Source organism: Malaclemys terrapin, chromosome 2, assembly GCF_027887155.1.
Source record: "Malaclemys terrapin pileata isolate rMalTer1 chromosome 2, rMalTer1.hap1, whole genome shotgun sequence".
Lineage (NCBI taxonomy): Eukaryota > Metazoa > Chordata > Testudines > Emydidae > Malaclemys > Malaclemys terrapin.
Genome location: NC_071506.1, coordinates 176,701,543 through 176,725,577, shown reverse-complemented (window position 1 = coordinate 176,725,577; position 24,035 = coordinate 176,701,543). Strand labels below are relative to the sequence as shown.

The 24,035-nt window shown below is 43.1% G+C and overlaps 1 protein-coding gene across 2 annotated transcripts in view; it reads right to left on the bottom strand.

The window, feature by feature from the left end:
• The window catches only part of MOCOS (molybdenum cofactor sulfurase), a 363,943-nt gene that overhangs the window by 310,713 nt on the left and 29,195 nt on the right, over window positions 1-24,035 (bottom strand). For both annotated transcript variants that reach the window (XM_054018759.1, XM_054018758.1), the window contains exon 2: window positions 2,073-2,162. In XM_054018759.1, the coding sequence (XP_053874734.1) occupies window positions 2,073-2,162 (90 nt within the window). The remainder of the gene's footprint in view (window positions 1-2,072; window positions 2,163-24,035) is intronic.

Here is a 24,035-nt window from a genome sequence, read left to right as displayed (position 1 = left end):
TTCTCATCAAGGTAGTAGTGGTTGTGATGTCCATCAACTGAGTTTGTAATGCTTTGCTTACAATGTTTACTTGGAACAGACTATTGGGCCAAACCACAATTGAGACCAGAAATGTGAAGTCAGTGATCTGGTTTGCCAGGCTTTGCGCCTCATGTCAGATTCCAGCCTCGACTTTACTCACCTGCACCAGTTCCATTAGGGCATTGTAAACCTCAGTCATTTGGTACCTCACTAGCCTTATACTTTCAATGCAGCTCTCCCAGCAAGTGTCACTTAGCAGCTTCACAGTCAGATTTGTAACATTATCCATGAGGATCTTAGTCCTGAGAGTTGATGCTGAAAACAGGATGTATATCCTTTGCAGTACTCTGAAGAGATATACTGTATCTAAAGAAGATGATGCTGCCATGTTGAGGGAGTGGCAGCCACAAGGCAGGAAGAAAGCTCTTGGATTCAGTGCAAGGATCCTTGCCTGGATGCCACTGTTTCTTCCCTTCATGTTTATGCCATTGTCGTAACCGTGGCCACGGCAGTCCAGAGGCTTTATTTTATTCTCATTCAAAACATTAATATATCTGAAACATTTACTTTGAACGTTCTATTTTCCCTTTTGTCGCTAACAACAAAAACAGCACCCTGAGCCTAGCGCCCTCCAAGCCCGGCACCCCAGGTAGTCACCTTGGTCGCCTGCCCCTAAATCCGGCCCTGCACACAGGTGACCTCAGCATTACACCCCACAAATATGTTGATGTGTGTCCCTTGCCTTAAAGAATATGGCTTTTTGGTTAAAGGGTAATGGCTAGTTCCCAAGCCAGCAATCATTTGCTCAGAGCTGCAGGGAGCACATACCAGAAACAAAGGGTCCACCCAAGATGAGGCTACTCACTTTCTGGCAGCCCAGTTCCTGCCCATTCCTCCCATGCCAGTCCTGAACCTGCTGAGATACCCACAAAGAAGACTGACTTGCCTCCCCCTGCACATGAAACAAGGCAAAAAACTGTGTATAGAGGACCCCTCAGCATGTCAGGACAAGATGGCCTGGAGAGTTGATGTGCTTTTCTCAGGGTTACTTAGTGAGCTAGTGACAGAGCTGGGAATAAAGTCAAGATATGACTGACAGATGCGGCAATTTCCTGCAATATCCTTGGAAGACCTCACTGAATTAAGTGTAAGTATCTTTGGGGTCCATTATATTAAATTAATGGTTTATGTATTATTGTGAGCCTGGATTGTATGTCACCTCTCAAGTCAGGAGATAGATGTGAGATCCGGGGGTTCAAAGGACTATACAGAAGAAAGTGACCGGCAAGAATGGATGTTTAGAACAAAAAGTATGAAGTAGTTTGTCTGAGGAATATCTAGGAGGAGGTCAATGGGAATTCTACACCTCTGGTTATGCCAAAATCCAGCCTTTTGAAGCTGGAGGAGCAGGCCACTGTTTGCTGATCACCTGTTACATGAGGCCAAGATCAAAGACCCAAGCCATATAAAGAAAAGATTGAAAAATTCATCGTGGTTCTAGTTCTAAATCTGAGACTGTTATGAACTCCTAACCACAGGGAAAACCCAGTTGTGGGTTTTGAAAGAATGATACCTACCAGAGCCTGAAGGTGGAGTTGGGGTGATGTCTGGCAAGCTTTTTAGCATACATGTATGTTTTTTTATTGTTTTTAATGTTTTCTCTGTAATGCTTTCACCTTAAGAATAAATGTGCTTGCTTATAAAGAGGTATGTGGTAACTTTATAACTGTGGCAATTACACTGTTCATAGCCTCTGGAGAGAAAGCAAAACAGAGATGCTGGCCTGTTTAGGTGATCTGGCTTGCTGGGAATATCATAGTGTAGAGCAGGAACTGTGCAGTCTGGAAAAAAAAAACCCGGTCAGGAAGGAGTGAGACGCGTGTCTCTGCCCAATAGAGGTGATGGTTGAGGAGGTGCAGTTGTCCCAAACTATGACAAAGACCATCATATTTGTCACGTGACCACTGCAGTATAAAGAATGTAAGTACATATGATGCTAGCCTATTTAGATTAAATCTCAGAAAACAATGAGAAAGTTGCTTGGTACTTACCATAAATATTTTTACTGAGATCATCAGTAAACTCCTTAAGAAGACTCTGTGGGAAAAGTGCTGTGCCTGCATGGTCAAGGTATGTCATTCCTAAAATAAAAAAGTACAATAAATATATTAAGCTTCTTAATATTAAATTCTAACCTCCCATAGAGACTAGGTTTACCAAAGTGAAGCACAAGTCACTTGAGCAAATTAAAAAACTACAGTATATACCATGGCAAGTCCATTTTGTCCAAAAGCTCATAGGTATGGCTTTTTATTTCTCTAAGGAGTTTGTGTCACAGCCATCACTAAGTGCTTCCCCAGTAAGTTTTTAGCTCATAAGCAGCAAAATACAGGAGGGTTTGTCTACACTTACAGCACTGCAGCAGTGGTGTAGCTGCATCACTAAGGCCTGGTCTACACTAGGAGGTTATGTCGAATTTAGCAGCATTAAATCGAAATAACCCTGCACCCGTCCACACAACGAAGCTATTTAGTTCGACATAGAGGTCTCTTTAAATCGATTTCTGTACTCCTCCCCGACGAGGGGAGTAGAACTAAATTCGACATGGCCATGTCGAATTATGGTAGGTGTGGATGGAATTCGACGCTAATAGCTTCGGGAGCTATCCCACAGTGCACCACTCTGTTGACGCTCTGGACAGCAGTCCGAGCTTGGATGCTCTGACCAGCCACACAGGAAAAGCCCCGGGAAAAATTGAATTCCTTTTCCTGTCTGGCCAGTTTGAATCTCATTTCCTGTTTGGACATCGCTCAGCAGCACTGGCAACGATGCAGAGCTCTCCAGCAGAGGTGACCATGCAATTGCAGAATAGAAAGAGAGCCCCAGCATGGACTGATTGGGAAGTCTTGGATCTGATCGCTGTGGGGGCGATGAGTCCGTGCTTTCGGAGCTGCGATCGAAAAAAACGGATTGCGAAGATCTACGAGAAGATCTCCAAAGCGATGACAAAGAGAGGATACAGCCAGGATGCAACGCAGTGCCGCGTGAAAATCAAGGAGCTGAGACAAGGGTATCAGAAGACCAAAGCGGCAAACGGACGCTCTGGATCTCAGCCCCAGACATGCTGTTTCTACGAGGCACTACATTCCATTATAGGTGCGGCCGCCACCACTACCCCGCCACTGACCGTGGACTCTGATGATGGGGTATTATCGACAGCCGCTTCCTTGGAGATGTTCGCAGACGGGGAAGATGAGGAAGGAGATGAGGAGGACGAGGCAGTCGACAGCGCATACAACACTGATTTCCCCGACAGCCAGGATCTCTTCATCACCCTCACGGAGATCCGTTACCAACCCTCCCAAGGCGTTAACCCTGACCCTGAATCAGGGGAAGGATCAGTCGGTAAGTGTTTTAAACATGTAAACATTTATTTTGATCAGAACACGAATGGAATATTAACAATAGGTTTTTCATGATTACTTTGCCCTAGGCACTTTACTTTTTAGTCCTTGCCAGTGCAACTACTGCAAAAGTATCTCAAAATGTCCAGTTTTGCATGATTACTTTGCCCTAGGCGCTCTACTTTTTAGTCCTTGCCAGTGCAGCTACTGGAAAATTCTGTCAATATATCCGAGGATAGAGCAGAAATCCTCCTAGGACATCTCCACGCAGCTCTCCTGGAGGTAATTTGAAAGCCTTTGCATTAGGTTCCTGGGGAGAGCGGCCTTATTGCGTCCTCCATGGTAGGAAACTTTTCTGTGCCAGGCTAGCAGCAAGTACTCCGGGATCAGTGCCTCGCACAGCATGGCCGCATACGGCCCTGGTTTTTGCTGGCATTCATGCAGCATGTGGTCTTTCTCTGTGTCCGAAATCCTCATCAGAGTGATATCACTCATGGTGACCTGTTTTAAATTAGGGGAATGTTAGTATTGGGACTGATTGCCTGTTCCTTTACATAACTGTAACTGGTGGTTTACAGCCATGCGGTGGAGGCGGGACAGGGGCAGCATACAGGGATCTTTCCTGGGGACAGCCGTGAGGAGGGTGGGACAGGGGCAGAGTTCATGCTGGCCGGATTGCCGGCAACAGGAACTGGCCAACGCTAGGGGCATTGCTTTGAACATGAAAGGAGGGCACTACTATAAATTAAGCTTTCAGCAGCCAAAAGTCTACAGCTTACCATGTCCGCCTGCTACCCGAATTCCACCGTCCTGCCCTGCTTGTGTGATCTGTACTCCAATACCCCAGGCACCGAATGGGAAGGCCGAAAATTCGACCTTGTCCTGAGTGCGCATGTGATAGGTGCTGTGCATGGTCTTGTTCACAGAGAAAGACTATGTTCATTGTTCACAACAAATTATCTTTGTGAGGAATTCACTCCCTTTTTCCCATCCCACAGCTGCAAGTGTCTCCCGACCCACCCCAGCATCCCCCTCCCAGAGGCTGGCGCAGATTAGGCGCCGAAAGAGAAGGACACGGGACGAGATGTTCTCCGAACTTATGGGCTGCTCCCGAGCCGAGGCAGCACAGCAGACCCAGTGGAGGGAGAACATGTCGCAATACCAGCGATCACACAGCGAACGGGAGGACAGGTGGCGGCAGGAAGACCAGCAGGTGACTCAAACGCTGCTTGGACTAATGAGGGAGCAAACAGACACGCTCCGGTGCCTTGTAGATGTTCTTCAGGACCGGAGGCAGGAGGTCAGAGCCCCGCTGCAGTCTCTCTCTAACCGCCCTCCCCTGCCACAAAGTCCCATCCCCCCCTCACCCAAAGTCCCAAGAAGGAGGGGCGGCAGAGGCCGTGAATACAGTCACTCCACCCCTGCAGACTGCTCAAGTACCAGACGGCTCTCATTCCCAAAGTTTTGATAAGTCCTTTCCTTCACTCCAAAAGCACCTCACCCAAGCCCCCGTCCCAGTGTCATCCCCTAACTGTGTAGTTGTTAATAAAAAATATGTTTCTGTTAATTACTGTTTCCATCAGATTCTTTTAGAGGAGAGTGTGTTTGAAGGGGGGAAAGAGGGTTGGTAATTGGAGAGGACAGTCACCTTTACCAGGGTACAGACACGGGGGCAGGTTCAGCAGCAGGTCACACACACATTGCAGTCACTAGGCACCCTGGTCAGTCTGGGAGGTGGTTTTCATGTTCTGTGTGTGGGGGGGCTATGTGAGTTTGTGGCGGAGGAGGGCAGTTACAGATCTTATGCAGCGGTCCTTAGCCTGGATGACAGAGCCACGCAGCAGGGGATCTGTAACCGTCCTCCCCCGCCACAAAGTCACATAGCCCCCACACACAGAGTCCCGAAAAGGAGGGGTGGCAGGCTCCGTTGAAACAACCAGTCCACCACTGCGGACCGCTCTAGGAGCAGGAGCCTGTCATTCCTCGAGTTTAGAAGCGTCCTTTCCATCACTACACCAACTCCCCACCACAGTCTGCGTCCCAGTTTCAACCCTTTACCACGAAACCCTTAATAAAGAAAACGGTGTTAATGAACAAAGTTCCATTTATTTTATTTTTAAAGGTGTGTTGGAAGGGGGGCAACGGGGTGAAGTGGGTATGTAACTGGAGAGGATAGTCAACATTAAGTGGGTAAAGAAACAGGGGCAGGTTCAGCTTCTCTTTAAACAAACTTAATAGTCACAGGTTACCCTGCTCACTGTGGAACCTAGCTTTCAAAACCTCCCGGATGCACAGCGCGTCCCGCTGGGCTCTTTTCATCGACCGGCTGTCTGGCTGGGCGTAATCAGCAGCCAGGCAATGTGCCTCAACCTCCCACCCTGCCATAAATGTCTCCCACTTGCTCTCACAGAGATTGTGGAGCACACAGCAAGCTGCAATAATAATGGGGATATTGGTTTCACTGAGATCAGGGCAAGTCAGTAAGCTTCTGCACTTCCCCTTGAGACGTCCAAAAGCACACTCCACCACCATTCTGCACTTGCTCAGCCGGTAGTTGAAGAGTTCTTTTTCACTGTCCAGGGCGCCTGTATAGGGCTTCATGAGCCAGGGCATTAGCGGGTAGGCTGGGTCCCCGAGGATCACTAAAGGCATCTCCACATCCCCAACAGTTATTTTGTGGTCCGGAAAGTAAATACCTTCCTGCAGCTGTCTAAACAGACCAGAGTTCCTGAAAACACGAGCGTCATGAACCTTGCCCGGTCATCCAACGTTGATGTTGGTAAAACGTCCCCTATGGTCCACCAGTGCTTGCAGCACCATTGAAAAGTAGCCCTTTCTGTTAATGTACTGGCTTGCCTGGTGCTCCGGTCCCAGGATAGGGATGTGAGTTCCATCTATAGCCCCACCGCAGTTTGGGAATCCCATCACGGTGAAGCCATCTATGATGACCTGCACGTTTCCCAGGGTCACTACCTTTGAGAGCAGTAGCTCAACGATTGCATTGGCTACTTGCATCACAGCAACTCCCATGGTAGATTTGCCCATGCCAAAGTGGTTCGCGACTGACCGGTAGCTGTCTGGTGTTGCAAGCTTCCAGAGGGCTATGGCCACTCGCTTCTGGACAGTCGGGGCTGCTCGCATCCGGGTGTCCTTGCGCTTCAGGGCAGGGGACAGCAACTCACAAAGTTCCAGGAAAGTCCCCTTACGCATGCGAAAGTTTCGCAGACACTGTGATTCATCCCAGACCTGCAGCACTATGTGGTCCCACCAGTCCATGCTTGTTTCCTGGGCCCAAAATCACCGTTCCACGGCATCAACATGACCCATTGCCACCATGATGTCCACGGCGCGGGGTCCCGTGCTTTGCAAGAGGTCTGTGCCACTCTCAGACTAAATGTCCTCACTGCGCTGCCGTAGCCTCCTCGCCCGATTTCTCAGCATCTGCCTCTGAAAAAGGTGGATGATAAGGTGCGAGGTGTTGACAACGGCCATAACTGCAGCAATGGTCGCAGCAGGCTCCATGCTCGCAGTGCTGTGGCGTCTGTGCTGTCACTCACCAGAAAAGTGCGCAAACTTATTGCCCACCAGCGCTTTCAGGGAGGGAGGGCGGGAGTGACGGTTGAATGACGACAGTTACCCAAAACCACCCTCGACACATTTTTTTCCCCAGCAGGCATTGGGGGCTCGACCCAGAATTCCAATGGGCAGCGGGGACTGCGGGAACTGTGGGATAGCTGCCCACAGTGCACCGCTTCCAATGTCGACTCTTGCCCCGTTAGTGTGGACTCACAAAGTCGAATTACTGTTCTTAGTGTGGATACACACGTTCGACTTTGTAATATCGGTTCCACTAATTCGATTTAAGTAAAATCGAACTACTCTCGTAGTGTAGACATACCCTTAGTGAAGATGCTATCTACTCCAATGGGAGAGCTTCTCCTGTCAGCGTAAGTACCCCACCTCCCTGAGAGGCATTAGCTATGCCGATGGGAGAAGCCCTCCTGTCGACATAGCGCTGACTACACTGCAAGTTCGGTCGGTATAACTGCGTCGCTCAGGAATGTGGATTTTCCAGACCCCTGAGCAACGTAGTTATACCGACATAAGTTTGTAGTGTAGACCAGGAAGGAGGGTACTGCACATATACAAAGTTTTGATCATCTCTTTACATTTTGAAATTAAAGTAACCTATTTTAATACCATTTCTTTTATTTTAACCAGACTTAGATTGTAAACTCTTTTGGGGCAGGGATTATTTTCTTGTTCTGTGTTTGTACCACACTCAGCACAACAGGGTTCTTGGCCCATGACCAGGACTCATAGGTACTACCGTTATATAAATAAATAATGTTGCCCCAAGTCTTATTGACTAATCAACAGTCTCAAGAATTAGTAAGGCCTGAACAGTGTGCATGGGAAAGTTAGAAGCATCCTTAACAACCCCAAATACAAGAATTTAAATATTTCTTCCTACTTTGTTGCACTTAAGTCTCAATTAATTTTTAAACTCTTTTTTATTATTATTAAATTACTGTAAAATTTTGAAAGAAAAGCTTATTCTAATGAAAAATAATCTAACTGGACATTTTAAGGTCTTTTCTTGTTTGGCCATTTCTGCTTTCTTAATTTTTGGCAATTATTCTCCCATTTCTTCAGAGTGTCTCAGATCCATCGCTAGTCTTTCATTTCACGTAATTTAAGTATTTCAACCTATTTCAAATTTTAATAACGATGAATATGATTAAGATTAGCATTTAATAAGTATTTTAAAAGGTCTTTCCTTTCCACAAGGATTTAAGGCTCAGTTAAGCTCATAACTGGAATCCTTGACACTTGAAAAATATATATTACTATAGTGCTACAGCAGTAACTCAGTAGGTGAGGATGTGAGATACTTTCAATTATAAAACCAATCTGGACACCCTTTATCCCTTTAACTTTCTGCTTCAAATTTCTCATGCGTAGTCCCTAGCCAAAAAGATTTTTTTTTAATTATTTGAAGTTAATCAGGAAAAATGTTTTGGAGGGCTTCAGGGAAAAAAAAAAATTTTTCCCTCTCTTTCTTGTTTTTTTACTTCTGAAAAGTCTTCTAACTTCCCTCCTCCCATCTTTGCCCCCAAAAAGCGTATCTCAGAGTTATTTTCTGGACTAAAATCAAAACATAGATAGATAATTATTAATTGACATAGATATATAGAAAAAGAGGCATAGGAATTTGGCAGCCAGGAAATTTTAATACCTCATCTTTTGGGGAAGATTTTTCTATTTTTCCCCCACGGTGATGTATAAAAAATATCCATTCTGTTTACCTAAAAATCCTTTCAAACAGGAAAGATGTTCATCACTTCCAAGCCTGTTGTATAACATTGCAATAGATTTTAGGATGTCAAATGGCTGCTGTCACAGGCGCTGACTTTTCCTTTTTCCCGGGGTGCTCAAACCCCACTTCACCCTGAGGCCCCACCCTCACTCCACCCCTTCCCCCAAGGCCCCACCTTAGCTCCACCTCTTGCTGCCCCCACTCCGCCCCCCACAAGGCTCCTGCCCACCCACTGATCTCCGCCCCCCCCCCCGAGCTCCTTTCTGAGCTGCCAAATAGCTATTTGGCAGTGTCACCACTGCCCAATCAGCTGTTTGGCAGCAGTCCCCAATCAGCTGATGAGCACGGGCGGGGAATTGCTGTGGCTGGTGGGTGCTGAGCACCCACTATTTTTTCCCCGTTGGTGCTCCAGCCCCGGAACACCCAGGGAGTTGGGACCTATGCTGCTGTTTTGAAGGATAATACATGAAGTCAAGGTCTGCCCCTAGATACCTACACCCAACCCGTGTTATCTTGATGTTAACTGCAGTATGATATACATATTTGTTGGGAAAAATGGCCCAGGGTTTGCAAAACACTTTGAGAATCCTCACATTGACAGGACCATTTATGAATGTACAAATATTACCGTAACTATACATTACACAGAGAACAATAAGAGGCCTACTGAAGTCAGCCTCTTAGGACACTAGTAAAACAAGGGATCCTGCTGGCAAGAAGGAGAAACCATCCTGTGCAGAACACTCTCAAAATTATATTACAAGAGGTTCCTTGTAGTGCCCAGAAATGAGTATTTAAGCTTGTTTCATTCTGTGGCTAAGTACAGAGGCAGAAATCCTGTCTCCATTAAAATCAATGGCAAAATGCCATTGACTTCAAAGGAGCCCAGGGTTTCACCCCAGAATGCATTCTGGGAAAAGTTTACAGGAAGTTCGCTTGAGACTGAAACAAATTACTAACTGTTAAACATTTCTTTCTTTTTATCTTTAATGTTTGCTGATTAATTGAAGACAGTAAACAGCATTTAATATTCAATCTTAACTGAGTTAAAGAAGAATTTTATGTAAATTGAGATTGCATTCAACAAGTGAATAGAATCTTTATTATATGATAATTTTATTTTCCTCTCTTTTCATTTCAATAGGCTTGCTTATTTCTAGACAGAAACATTAGTCCCACATGCATAAGAATCATACAAAAGCTAAAGATGTTATTTTATTTGCAGTTTTCCCCTTTCTTAATAACATTTTCTATTTTAACTTTATTAAATAACCTCATTAACCAAACAGATTTGTTAGTACAAACTGGATAATTTAGATCCCTTTAATTCTCTGTGGTACACAGTACACAATCTGTCAACAGTGAAGATTTGTATTGTTTATTAAAAGCATCAATTGGAAGGAAGTTAAAATATAATATGTATTGAGACCCTCTGTTTTACCTGGGTGGAGGGGAATTTAATACCATATTGAATATAATTGACATGAAAACTATTGTATATTGAAAGTGAGTGAGGTAATTTCTTTTATGGGACCAACATTTGTTCATGAGAGAGACAACCTTTTGCGCTGACATAGAGCTCTTCTTCAGGTCTAAGAAAACAACACTGCATATTTAAAGTGTAATTTATGTCACTGTTCCAGAAATGTATTGATCGTTTGATGAAATCTACATCCTAGATGAAGCTGTTGTATGTGTCTCTCCAAAAGGATTAATTTTTAACTACCAGTTCTAGGAAATTGGTTAACAAAAGTTTATTTTGATGGTTAAATGCCTGCATCTCAATATACTTGCAAAAGAATTCTATATATGGAGTTCTTTGAAACAGTCTCTATTGGTCTCTATTGCTTATCTATTCTCTTCATGCACTGGAATTAATCTCTCTTGATAAAACATGGGTTATTTTTCTGTTGTCCCTCCCAACTCTTCATATTATTTAAAATACAAACACAACACACACGCAGCCTTCAACGGGGTCAGCTCCAGCCTCTTCCCGGTGCGGGGAGCTGAGGTGGGCTAGACAGAAAATTGGGGGACTGTGCTATACATCTTGTGGGCACACATTTATTTTTTTAACAATACACACTTAAACTCTGTGTGTTTTTATCTATGTTATCCTCAAACGGAGAATAAAAATTATATACAGACAGATTGGTTTTAAACTTCATCTATGGCAGCTCACTGGTGCAACATTTATTCACTGAAAATCAACAGGAAAAAAAGCCCATAACTAAATAAATAAACTAATAATAACAATAAACAAATGCCAACTACTGGGAAAAAATTACTGGTTAAATAATACTAATAGCAAATTACTTTAAATTGGATAATGTATTGTATTATATTTTAAAATTAACCATTTGCACATGGCAATGTAAGATATTTGGAAGATTTGGCGACTCAGAGCCATAATATAACAACTCACGCTGTGGTCAGTCTGGAGCAGGGGCCTCAGTGCTAGAGAGGGCTAACTGATCCCAGGTGCTGTAGGAGGTGTTACTGGTGCTCTGTCCTCCATCCTTAGCAGCCGCTGGAGGAGGCAGTGGGATGGAAGGGGGATGGATGCGGGTCTTTGTGGCTCCTGAGCCCTAGTCAATTTGCAAATCTAAGCGTCCTCAGCCTGGGCCGGAGCATGTGCAGCAGCAGCAGGCACGTGGCAGGGAGCTGCATGCTAGGGATGTGAACCAGGTCAGGAGGAAGCAGAGGTGCCAGTTCAGATTCTGGTGGGGTGGGGAGCAACTTTAACTGTGAGCCCAGGGGCTACTTAGGTATCTGAAAACTAGATTTTTTTGCAGATAATAACTTAGAAATTAGCTGACAGGAGCACCATATATAATTCCTATATAAAGAAAAAAACATATAGACAAACACCAATTAAAGCCATATTTTAAGTTTATATACACATTAAGTTTAGAATAATCAGGAGATAATACAGCAAGATATTCCCTATCCCAAGCCTTGAGGTATCATTTCTGGAGCCTTAACACGAATATCAGAAACACAAATTTGATCCTTTGTACACTATCTTTAGTAGAGATAAATAAAAATAAAAAAATCTCCTTACGTTCTCTAACAGACATACTTTGTGTCACTGCCATTAACTACTCTATTTTAGTCGATTGTTTTTTACTCTGCTAAAAACATATTTAACTTAATTTTAACATACACAATTAAAGAACAGGAGTACTTGTGGCACCTTAGAGACTAACAAATTTATTAGAGCATAAGCTTTCGTGGACTACAGCCCACTTCTTAGAAGTATTTTGCGGATACAGACTAACACGGCTGCTACTCTGAAACCATACACGATTAAGGAATTTTTAATCTTTGATTAAGAACGGACATTTATTTTTCTAATTCTTTTAGCGTTTATGTTTACCAATCACAATCATGTACGTCAGGTGTTCTCAATCTCTTTCTTTCTGAGGATCCCCCAACGTGCTATAAAAATTCCACGGCCCGCCTCTGCCACAACAACTGTTTTTTATGCATATCCAGTAGATGAAAAGCCAGGGTTAGCGTGAGGGGCTAGCAAGCAGGGCAACTGCCCAGGGCCCCAGGCGGCCCATTAAGCTAAGTTACTCGGGCTTCAGGTTCAGCCCTGGGCGGTGGGGCTCGGGTTTAGGCTTTCCACCCTTCGCCCCAGCAAGTCTAACCGGCCCCTATCTGGTTTATTTTGGTGGACCCCTGAAACCTGCTTGCGGCCCCCCCAGGGGGCCCATGACAGCTGGTTGAGAGCCGCTGATACGTGACTCACTACCATTTGACTCCATCATCACTATTAGTATCAGACTTGGAACCGCATTTATTTTTGTATGAATTTTAAGTTATTTTACAGATATAATTAAAAATACAATTTGAAAATAAGCGACCTTCATCTGCACAGTGTCTAAAGGTGTGTGTTTAGCTACTGTTTTTTTAAAAAAACTGGCACTGCTAAGGTGAATACAAGCTAAATTTACATTCTAGAAGGCAATTATTTGATTGTACCACTTTAAATAATGAATGGCAAAGCACGATATGGTAATAAAAGTAATAATGATAATTACTCCAGCTAGGACAGGTTAGGCATTTTAGAACTCACTATTCAAAGAATTAATTGTAAGGATAAAAGAGAAATAAATTATGAAATGCACAAACCAGTCCAAAAACTAATATAACAGTATTGCAATCCTTATCAAACTTTGAAAGAATACAATTATAGAGAATATATATGCATTGCACATTTTGACATGAAGCAGACAATATAAAAATACTCAACTGAATGCAAAACAAAGCAGCATCAATATAAACAGGTAAGTAGGGGAAGGACTCCGCCACAGGGACTGAAAATTATTAAAAGAGGAAACAACGGTGACATGGAAGCATATTTAATATTTTAATGTGGGGAAGGAGGGCTGAGGCAGATATTTCAGTGGAGTAAGCATGACAGCCTTTGGGTGCAACCTGTGCAAGCATGTAGGCATTGCACTGCTGAGCATCCCGGCACCTAGCAAAACATAGGAACAATACTGCGATCCACAAAGCTGAGGTAGGTGCCTAAACTCCCTATACAATGCATGAGGAAGAGAGATGCACTTTAAACTGTGATCCAACATGCTAGGCAGCTTCCCACCTAAGCAAGTCAATGGGAAACAGTGATGTGGTAAGTCCCACCCTTTTCTCATAAATAGGTGACTAAGGCCAGGCTGCAGGGAGGCGTTTAGCTCTGCTAGTGCTACACAAACAGGAACCCCTCTCCTGGCTTTGGTGGCTCCGTAGTTTCTTCTGACAGTGAGTTAGGCGTTTGCCTTGCTCCACTCAAAATGGCAGGAAGAGGAGGGAGGGTGCTAATCTGATAGTGTCTATCCTAATGGTTAGAGCGCCCATCTATGGGTTTGATTCCCCCCATGGCCTTTTCTTTAAAAGTGATAGGGCCAGAGAAAAAGAGAAGGAATGACTCTGTAGTCCTGTGGGTCAGGCACCCACCTGAGGGGCAGAAGACCCTGGGCCAAGTCCCCCTAATCCAATCACTCTTTCATTATTTATCCACAGTAGAGAACAGCTTCAACAGGAGGGATTGGGGGAACCCCATATCAGAATATCCCTAGATAGTTAGAGCACTCTCTCATAGGTGGGAGACACCTCTTCCAATCCTCCCTCACTAGGAGGGAGAGTGAATCAAAGCTATGTCTCACACATCCCAGGTGAGTGCTCTACCCGCTAGGCTAAAAGTTATAGGGTGGCAGCACCATCCCCACTGCCTCCTCCTGCCAGCTTTAGAATGGAGCCTGATTTAGAATGGCACCTGGATCAGGTGCCTACATGTGATTTAGGTGGCCTAATGTCTATCTTCCCCTGCTTCATGAATCACTCGCACCTAGGTGAGAAATATATGCCTGGATGCCTAGAGTGAGGCAGCAGGGTTTGTCTGGAGTTTTGTGGATCACAGTGGGGGATTTAGGTGCCTAAATCTGGGTTTAGATGCCTAAGTGGCTTAATGAATTCCACCTCTAATAAGTGCATCGGCACACATGATGCAGTGCATAATACACACACAGTGGGAGTGCATATACCCAGATAACTAAAGATTGTGTGTGATAAGCCATTCATGAAATCGGTTTAATGAGGGGGGAAAAAAAACACTACGGCATAAGGCTTGGGATTCGCTTTATCTAGATTTATTCTGAGCAAAAGATTTGGCACATACTGTAAACCGACCCTTATCTGTACCTTCAATTCCTTTTAGGCATTGATTTGGACAAAAAAATATCAAAACCAGAATCTGTTCTCTGAATGTCAATGTGTCTTTTACCTAAAGTCCCTACTAGACAAGGTGCTGTTTTTTTTCTCTTGCTACAGCAGGGAACTTTTCAAAAGACCACAAAGCATAAGATATTACCTCACCCACCTTGTCTCACTAAAACAGTGTGATTGACAAGCCATAGATGATGAAAGCTTGAACAGTTATTAGGCAGATAAAGGAGACTGTTCCTCAGCATGATCTCTGATTTATTGATACAGGCTCTATTAAGTAACCGAGTAGTCCATCTGCTGCCATGGGGCAGTTTCTAGGTTCCATTATAAGTGAATCTACAGAGTTTGTCAATTTTACTGATCAAAACGCTACTTGATTGTCAAATGCTAATCTGGGTTGTCTGCATGTAACCCTGGTATCAATATTTAAAAGACTGCTTCAAGTTACTAGACCAGTGTTTCCCAAATTTGGGACGCCGCTTGTGTAGGGAAAGCCCCTGGCGGGCCGGGCCGGTTTGTTTACCTGCCCCGTCCGCAGGTCCGGACGATCGCGGCTCCCAGTGGCTGCGGTTCGCTGCTCCAGGCCAATGGGAGCTGCTGGAAACAGTGCAGGCCGAGGGATGTGCTGGCCGCAGCTTCCAGCAGCTCCCATTGGCCTGGAGAGGCGAACTGTGGCCAGTGGGAGCTGCGATCAGCCGGACCTGTGGACGGGGCAGGTAAACAAACCAGCCCGGACCGCCAGGTGCTTTCCCTACACAAGCAGCGTCCCAAGTTTGGGAAACACTGCACTAGACACTATGGAAAAGCAGTATTTAATTAATGCATTTGGGTTCAGATTGATTATAAAAGGCACAACAACTAAATGCATAATTACATTTAGATATGCCAACTTCCCAATTATTTTTCTCCACTTTCTGTTGGATTATTTTATTTCTGCTCATGGTGGTGTTGTCAGCAGTGAAGAATAGAGAATATTAAAATCAGTTTAACAGTGAACATTGTATACTTGTGCAGAATCTTCTACTATATGTTACTTCTCTGTAAAAATCAGACAGATTCCATGAAAGTTATTTATATATCTGGGTCCCACTCCACCAAAATACTCAAGCACATGCTTTACTTCAAGGACCTGAGTAGTCGGGAGAATTCAACTGCTTAAAATTAAGCGTGTGTTTATGTGCTTTGCTGGACTGGGGTCCAGATGAGCAGCAAAAGAGTCAATGATTTCATCTTCTGAGCCTTTGCCTCATTCACTTCCCATCATACAAGATACATCTTAAAGAGCTAGTATAAAAGTATTGTATGATATCATATTGAATTATTTGTTACCTCCTGCACCAGGTGTATGCTGAATGAGGCAAGGGCGGATGACTCATTCAGTGCCCACCTTACCAGGTCTCTCTGCATCATCTATGATACTTTGCTTTATTCAAAATGCACTTCACTGCTCATGGAATGATGCCTTTGTCAAATTCAATGTGAACTTTTCTACACAATTGGGCCCTAATTCAGTGCCAGTTGAAGTCAATGAGATTATTTCCATAGACTTCACTACGTTCTGTTTGAGGCACTTACGTGTTGTACATGACACAAGCAAGCCATACAAGGAATGCACAAAGCGGTGCAGCTTCATAATGTTGGTTTGAAATAAATATATAAAAAGCTAAAATACTAACCTCAAACACTGCAAATTTGCCAAGATCTTCAAACCCTCATAGCTCAGCCATATCAAATCCAATTTGCAGGGGAAAACTCAAAGGCACTACTGCTCCCTTCACAAAGAGGACTATTGCCCTGACAAATTTCCATTTTCTAGCCCCAGACCCTTTGTCACTAGAGCAATTGTTCAAATGAAAGATTGAAAGCACTTTCTTTTTAAATAATAGAAAAGTGTTTTTATGTTCTCCTCTCACAGTAAAATGCCTGAATTGTTTTTGTGCGAACTTTCACAAAATAGTCACCTTTGAGCAGATTTCAATTTTGTAAAATTATCAGTAACTGAAACCATAATTGTGAAGGCAGGGCTTCGGGAATTTTAGTGATATTTGTTTACAATAAGGATCATTAGTTAAAACTATTCCATTATCATTTTCTCTGACTCTGCTTTTTTTTGTTAGTCACATAACCAATCCAAAGGCTCACTGCAATATGTGAAGATAATACCTGATATTGACCAGAAATGTGCTATGACCTGGATTAATCAGATTCATATGAAACCTTGGTACAAATTAACTACTCCAAACTTTCACTAGCAAAATACATCAAATGAAATGTGCACTGACATATGGAAGCCCTTTTAAAAATGATTTTTACTGGTCTCCAGAATATTCAGAAAAATAAAACACGTTCAAGATAATTTCTTACATACGAATATCAAAATAAACATTGTAGGGTTTGCAGATGACAGCATCAACAGATTCAACAAATAACCTTGGTACAGAATAAAAACTCTTGCATAACAATTAGTGAGGGCAAGAAACTGTAAATGACATGCAGATGAAATCAGTATAATATATCTAGCTCTTATACAGCCCTTTTCATTAATGTATCTCAAAGCACTTCACCGTCTAATGTATTTATCCTCAGCCATATTGATAAAAAAAATTGTAATAGCTATTTCTTGTTGGTGATGAGATTTTTGTCATACACTGGTTTAGAGTGCGTGACAATATCTCACTCCAGTGGCAAGCTCCAGCAAAGATAAGTGCCGGCTACATATGAGAGAATGAAGTTATTCTTTAATTGAAGTAGCAGAGACTCGTATTTTGTTGCTGGAGTTACTGGGTTCAGTCCATTCTCACCACCATAGCATCTGTGGATAGGGAAGTCATTTGCTTATACTGATTAGGGTTACCATACGTCCGGTTTTTCCCGGACATGTCCGGCTTTTCGGCACTCAAACCCCCGTCCGGGGGGAATTGCCAAAAAGCCGAACATGTCCGGGAAAATGCCGGCCAGGCACTTCCCCTCCCCCGGCGGCTCTGCTCCTCTCCTGACTCTTCGGCTCTGTTTAAGAGCCGGGCTGCCCGAGCACTATGGGCTTCAGGCAGCCCCCTTGCCTCCGGACCCCAGCTGCCGGCTGGGCACTTCCCCTCCCGGGCTCCGGGGGCGCAGGGTCCGGAGGCATGGGGGCTGCCCGAAGCCAGTAGCGCTGAGGCAGCTCAGCTCTTAAACAGAGCCGAAGAGTCAGGGGAGGAGCGCTACGGGCTTCGGGCAGCCCCCATACCTCCGGACCCTGTGCCGCCGGAGCCCGGGAGGGGAAGTGCCAGGCTGGGGGCACAGGGTCCGGAGGCAAGGGGCTGCCCAAAGCCCAAGCGCTACCGGCTTCACGGTTTGCCAGGGAGCCTCCAGACCCTGCGCCCCCGGCTGGGCCCTTCCCCTCCCGGGCTCCAGCTGTGCTGGGGAAGCACCGGCCGGGGGCGCAGGGTCTGGGGGCTGCCTGGCAAACCATGAAGCCGGTAGCACTCGGGCAGCCCTTTCCGCATGGATGGGAGTGGGAGGGAGGAGGGGGCGGAATTAGGGCGGGGTTGGGGCGGGGAAGGGGCGGAGTTGGGGCAGGGTTGGGATGGGAAATGGGCGGGGCCAGGACCCCGTGGAGGGTCCTCTTTTTTTATTTGTTAAGTATGGTAACCCTAATACTGATGAATGACATTCTTGTGTCAGGATCAGATTGTAAGTGATTTATTGTTCCGTATGTGAACATCAAGAAAGAAAAGAAATAGTAAGGAGTAGTCTAAGAAGGTATAAACTAAGAACAAAGAGAAACTGAGTAATGAGTGTTCTGTTAGTGGAATAGCTTCCAATAAGAAATGGTGGAAGCCCTATCACTAGTGATTTAAACTCAGCTGAACTAATATTGGAGAATATATTGTAGGGAACACTTTTGTCAGACCCCATGTGATCTATTAGATGAACTAACTGGTTTCGCTATATCTCATTTCTATAATTCTTTGAAATTGGGAAGCTGAAAAAAAGTAAACCAGAGCCCTAAACTCCATCTTTCCACTCCAGCACAGTTCTGTCTGAGGGTCAGGGGAAACAAAGTGACTATAGCAGGAACTAGCTGTGCTTGAAAAGGGGGTAATCTGAAACAGCCTATCACAATCTCCCAGGTCAGCTTTTCACCTGAACCTAGTCACCAACTTATACTGGGACCACAAGTAAAACACAGCAGCTGCTTTTGACAACAGAGTCTTCTGCAGTGAGACCCTGGCTGTAACTTAGAATAAAAAAACAAAACAAAACAAAACACCTATATTTACCTTTAATTATTCATACTGAGAACCTCTTTAAATAAACTACAGAACTACTGATGTTTTGTTATATATATATATATATAACATGGTTACACATTGGAGAGATCAGGGAAGCTACATTGAAAAAATGTTTCCCAAGTGTAGGTGTATATGGTGAGAAGCTATTTCCCCAGATAGTGAGCCCGTTTAATGTTTATTCTTCATTAGTTTGATCTTAGCTGCTGCTTGAATGGAGACTTTTTCACTTATTTAATTGTTGAATGCACTGATCTAATCAAAAGACTAAACTAAATTAATTACTTTCACTTCACTGAAGTTCACAGACTATATATTATATATGTATATGCTTCAGTAATACCAACTCATTATTCTTTGAATCTACTTTACTGGGAGGGGTGCTGTTTTTTCAAATACTAATGCAGAACCATGTGTGACTGGACCTAATTTTCTAAGATCTCCATATACAGTGCAGTATTTTTTTTACAGAAAATGTTTTCAGACTTTAAAACTACATTTTCCCACTCACAAAAAAAGTCTGACAGAAGCAAATTCTGTGCTTATTGTCAATAATTTAATAGGAATGCAATTATAAATCTGTGTAGCTATTTCATTAATACTTTATTATATCTGGCCTAAATTAATTACTACAGCTTGTTTTCCACTAATTAGGTACCATTCTCAGCACAGATTCAAACAGTCTCCAATGACCATTTCCAGGGGGGTGTTAGGAATGAGAAAAGTAAGTTTACCGGAAAAATTATATGCTGCTGCAAACCACATTTCCTTATATTGAAATAACATGACAGCTGTAGAGATTCACTAACTATTCATGACAAGTGTGTGTGTGTGGGGGGGGAAATCAACTTGCTAATGAACTTGCCTGAACAGCCTTATATAATGAAAACTCTACCTACCAAGGGTCTTTTTTGAATAAAAATAGCAGTGCATGGCTCTTACACATTTTGGAGGTTAAATGCAGTACAATATATTTTAGTAAGTGTAGAATAAAATGATTTAATTAAAGGGACACTGTCAAATGCTTAAGGACCCAAGTTAAAATTACCATCATGTGGGGCACAGGATACACCACATATCATTTTTTTGGAAAGACCATAATTCATTACCATAGGATAGAGGTTGGGTGGAATGAACCTGTGGCTCTCTCAGGTTCTTTCCCCCAAACGCAGACACTCTGGACTCTTTCCTCCTCGGGTGGCTGAAAGAGGCAGGGCTTTGGGTGGAAGTAAGATGGTTTAGACTCAATACTGAAGTGATGCTGACAGTCAGGAGGACTGCGCTGTATGCATGAGGATGCTTTTTGTTGGGGTTATTTGCCAGACTATTGCCAGTACAGTTTGTAGTTTGGTGATGTTATCAGATCCATTGTTGCTCCTTGATCCCCAACTGACAGCAATGGCACATAGGGTCCAGGGCCGCCCAGAGGATTCAGGGGGCCTGGGGACTTCGGCAGCAGTGGGCCACCGCCGCCGAATTGCCGCCCAACACCCGGCACTTCGGCAGCTGGTCCCGGGCCGTAAGGACCCCCCGCCGCGGGTCTTCAGGGCACTTCCGTTTCAGTTTCTTTTATGATAGCCCACAGTAAAGGGCTTTGCAATCAGCTAGCTTTGCAGTCACGGAGGTGAGGATTATTGTCAGAGTCCCTATCTCTGAGGAATGGTCACAGACTCTAAGCAAACTGCACAAGAAAACATACATTATGGGTCTGATCCAAAGTTCTTTGAAGTAATGGGAATCATTCTATTGGAGCTAGTGCAGAATGCAGCAGCTTGCCTTCATCTGTGAGATAAGCCATTAATGGGCATAAAAAAAATATCAGTGCCACTCTCAACACTCTTTTTGGTTCCCATGGGTTCTGATCTACAGAAGACCCTAAATGATCTTGGATCCTGAGAGATAACCTCTCTTCTTATAGAAAACTTGCTGTTTTCCTTCTGCTATCCATTCTTGGGGTAAACTCCACTGGACATTCTCAGTCTCTGGAACCTTTGCCCTCTGGAAGCCCAGAGCCCAAGTCTGGGGAACTTCAAGTGCAAGGTGTAACTATTTGATCATGTTTTTTCACTAACCCACCTATACTTTTAGGTGCAATACTGGCAGATAACATACAGAGGGCTAGATCCTCGGATGGCCTAAATCAGCATAGCTCCATTGACAGCAATGAAGCTCTATGATTTATATAAATTAGGATCTGGCCCAGCATCTTTTTTTGTTACTTTTGTATTTAATTTTAATTAGGTAAGACATCCATGCATAGTTAAAGATATATAAAAATCAATAAATAAAATCCCTTAAGATCCTAATTATGTTTATTCAGTTGCTTCACATAGCAAAATTTAGGGAAACAACATGTAAGAGGATGGGGATCGTATAAATACTGAACCCTCTCTCCTTGCCTGAGTTGTCTCTCTCCCCTTTTTTCATCCATTGTAGGCACCTATCAGGGGATTTTCTAGGTAGGTAACAATCACGCAGTTGTCCTACTTTCCTATGAAGAAGCTTCAAATATAAGGTCTGATTCCCATCTCACTTACACTGATGTTAATTAAAAGTAGCTCCATTGAAGTCAGTGGAGTTACAATAGTGTATAACTGGGGTGAGATTCAAATCGGTCCCACAACGGTTGCTTACATCATAGTCTGCTCAGGGACATGGGGACTCTTGTTAAAACTAACACTAAGTGCTTCTTAATTCTAATGCACCATTAAACTTTGAAGAAATTATCAGACTAGAAAAGCCTGAAATACTGTTCAACATTACAGTGCAGTACACAATGGTTTGTGGTGTTTTTATGCCCTATTATACTTTACCCTTAAGAATATCTTATCCTAGTGAGAGAGAGAGATATCTCCTATGTCAATTTGTCATGTTTATGTTAGTGGGAAAGAGACAGGAGGGCTGACCAAAAAGCTAGCTGAAATCGATGGGATTCTTTCAAATCAATTCAATGAGCAATGAAAAAGAACGAAAATCATTTACTAGCTAACGGTAATAAGATCCTACAAGATACTGTCAACAACACTTTCCAGGAATTAGTCAATCTGATCCTACTCTGCAAATAATTTCAGTTTTGACAAATCTCCATTTTCCAACAAAAAAAAATTAACTGAAAAGTTCCCAACCTGCTCTAATGCTTACACAACAAAAGTGGTCTTTTTTTAATGCTGCACAAAAATTAACATTTGCTTTTTAAATTTCTTAAATGAATTTGTGGTGATTTTTTACTTTGTTTTTTTGTTTGTTTGTTTTGCTGATTTGTTTTTAAATAAAGATGCTTAAAAAACACATGATTATGCCTTATCAGAAGACAACTTTAAGGTCATTTAAATTATGGGCATAAACCACTTAATAAAGTTGTTTTGAATAAGGAAACCTGAGTATATAATTTAGGTCAAAATTAGTCCATTCAGTCCAATTCTCATTTCACCTACATCCAGGCAACCCAATTGAGATTAGTGAAGTCAAGTGGGTTTAAATGAAAGCAAAATTTGGAACTCTGTCTTTAGTGGAGTTCAACTGGGTTTATATTAGTGTAATTAAGAAAACATGGTATCTTCATGTCTTGAGCACAGTGATACAGAGGGGCTCACTAATGATACAAACAGAATTTTATTTCTGGAAATGACCTTCTGGATAAGCTCATTCTGCTAACATGAAGATGCATTGCAGATCCTTTTACTCATTCTTAGGTCTTACATTAAAGCAGTTAAAAAAATTTGTCTAATGTATAAATGTACATGTACAGAAATAGTGTGCTGCACATGACCAACTCCTGCTTCCAGTTTGATTCTTCTCGGTTAAAGAATTCCTTTGAACACTAATGATATTAGAAGTCTGGGAGAATTACTTTCAAAATAAACAGCTTGAGATGAGCAATTATCCTCACTGGAGTACAGGAGAAGGGCCTTATTAATGTTATGCTATACTTATTTTTGGAGAAAACAATCATGCTTGACAAAACCACAAAAACACCAAAATTTCCCTAATCACAAAACTCTGAGCCTACTATCACAATTCACTATCACAAAATCAGCTATTACATTTTATTTCTAGGTATGGTAGTACAAAAAGTTAGGAGTTATGGCTTGATTTTGATCCCCCTAAAGTCAGTAGGAGTTTTGTCATTAACTTCAATGTGACAAGTTCAGACCCTTCATTTGTAATAATTATATCTTATTTTGTTAATGGAGGAGAAATCCTTGAAAAAACAAAGCAGATTAAAACCCACAAAACACACCATATATCCTGAACAGATTCAGAGCCTGAAGTTAATGGATCAAATTCATACCTGGAGTATGTGCAGTTACAACTGTATTGAATTTGAGTTGCAGACAATAACACCAGATCTGATGTTTTGAAGCACACAAACATTTTAATAATCATAGAATATCAGGGTTAGAAGGGACCTCAGGAAGTCATCTAATCCAACCCCCTGCTCAAAGGTGGACCAAGCCCCAGACAGATTTTTGCTTCAGATCCCTAAATGGATATATATATATATATATGAATTTTTCTCCACTGATTTTCAGACTTGTGGCATCCCAGTATGGTTTGAAATTATACACACACACACACACACACACACACACACACACTCCTCTGCACTGGAAAGCTTAACTATTATAAGTAAAGAAACAGCTGGTATATGTGTAGAGAAGACTGTAACCAACCAATGTGATTATTCTTCAACCTACCACCAGGGAGAAGGCAAGGACATCAACCAGAAAGTACAAGAAGTGAGGGCACGCATGCAATGGCTGAATACTGGAATCAGAGAGTGAATACCAATACCAATGAAAGTGTGTGACATCAGAGAAGCATCAAGGAAAAGGGCACATATTCTGGATGTAGGACATTCACAGGAAAAATAAATATTTGGTATCCGTATAGCATTTTTCATCAGCAAATCACAAACCAATATGCAAGAATAGGAAGGTATCATTTTCCCTGTTAAACAGATGCAGAAACTGAGGCACAAGGAAGTTGTTAACTGGTCCAAAATCTTATAGAAGGCCAGTAGCAAAAGAAATTGGAACCCAAGTCTCCTGACTCACAGGCCTGTGCCCTGTTCACTAGAGTATGTTGCCTCCCTGAAAAGATGTCTCTTCTGGAGGTGTAGTTCTAGATCAGAGATGGGTAAACTACAGCCCGTGGGCCACATTCAGCCCACGGAGACCATCCTGCCCAGCCCTTGAGCTCCCAGCGGGGAAAGCTAGCCCCGGGCCCCTCCCCTGCTGTCTCCCCTCCCTTGCAGCTCGCCGTGCCACCAGGGCCGGCTCC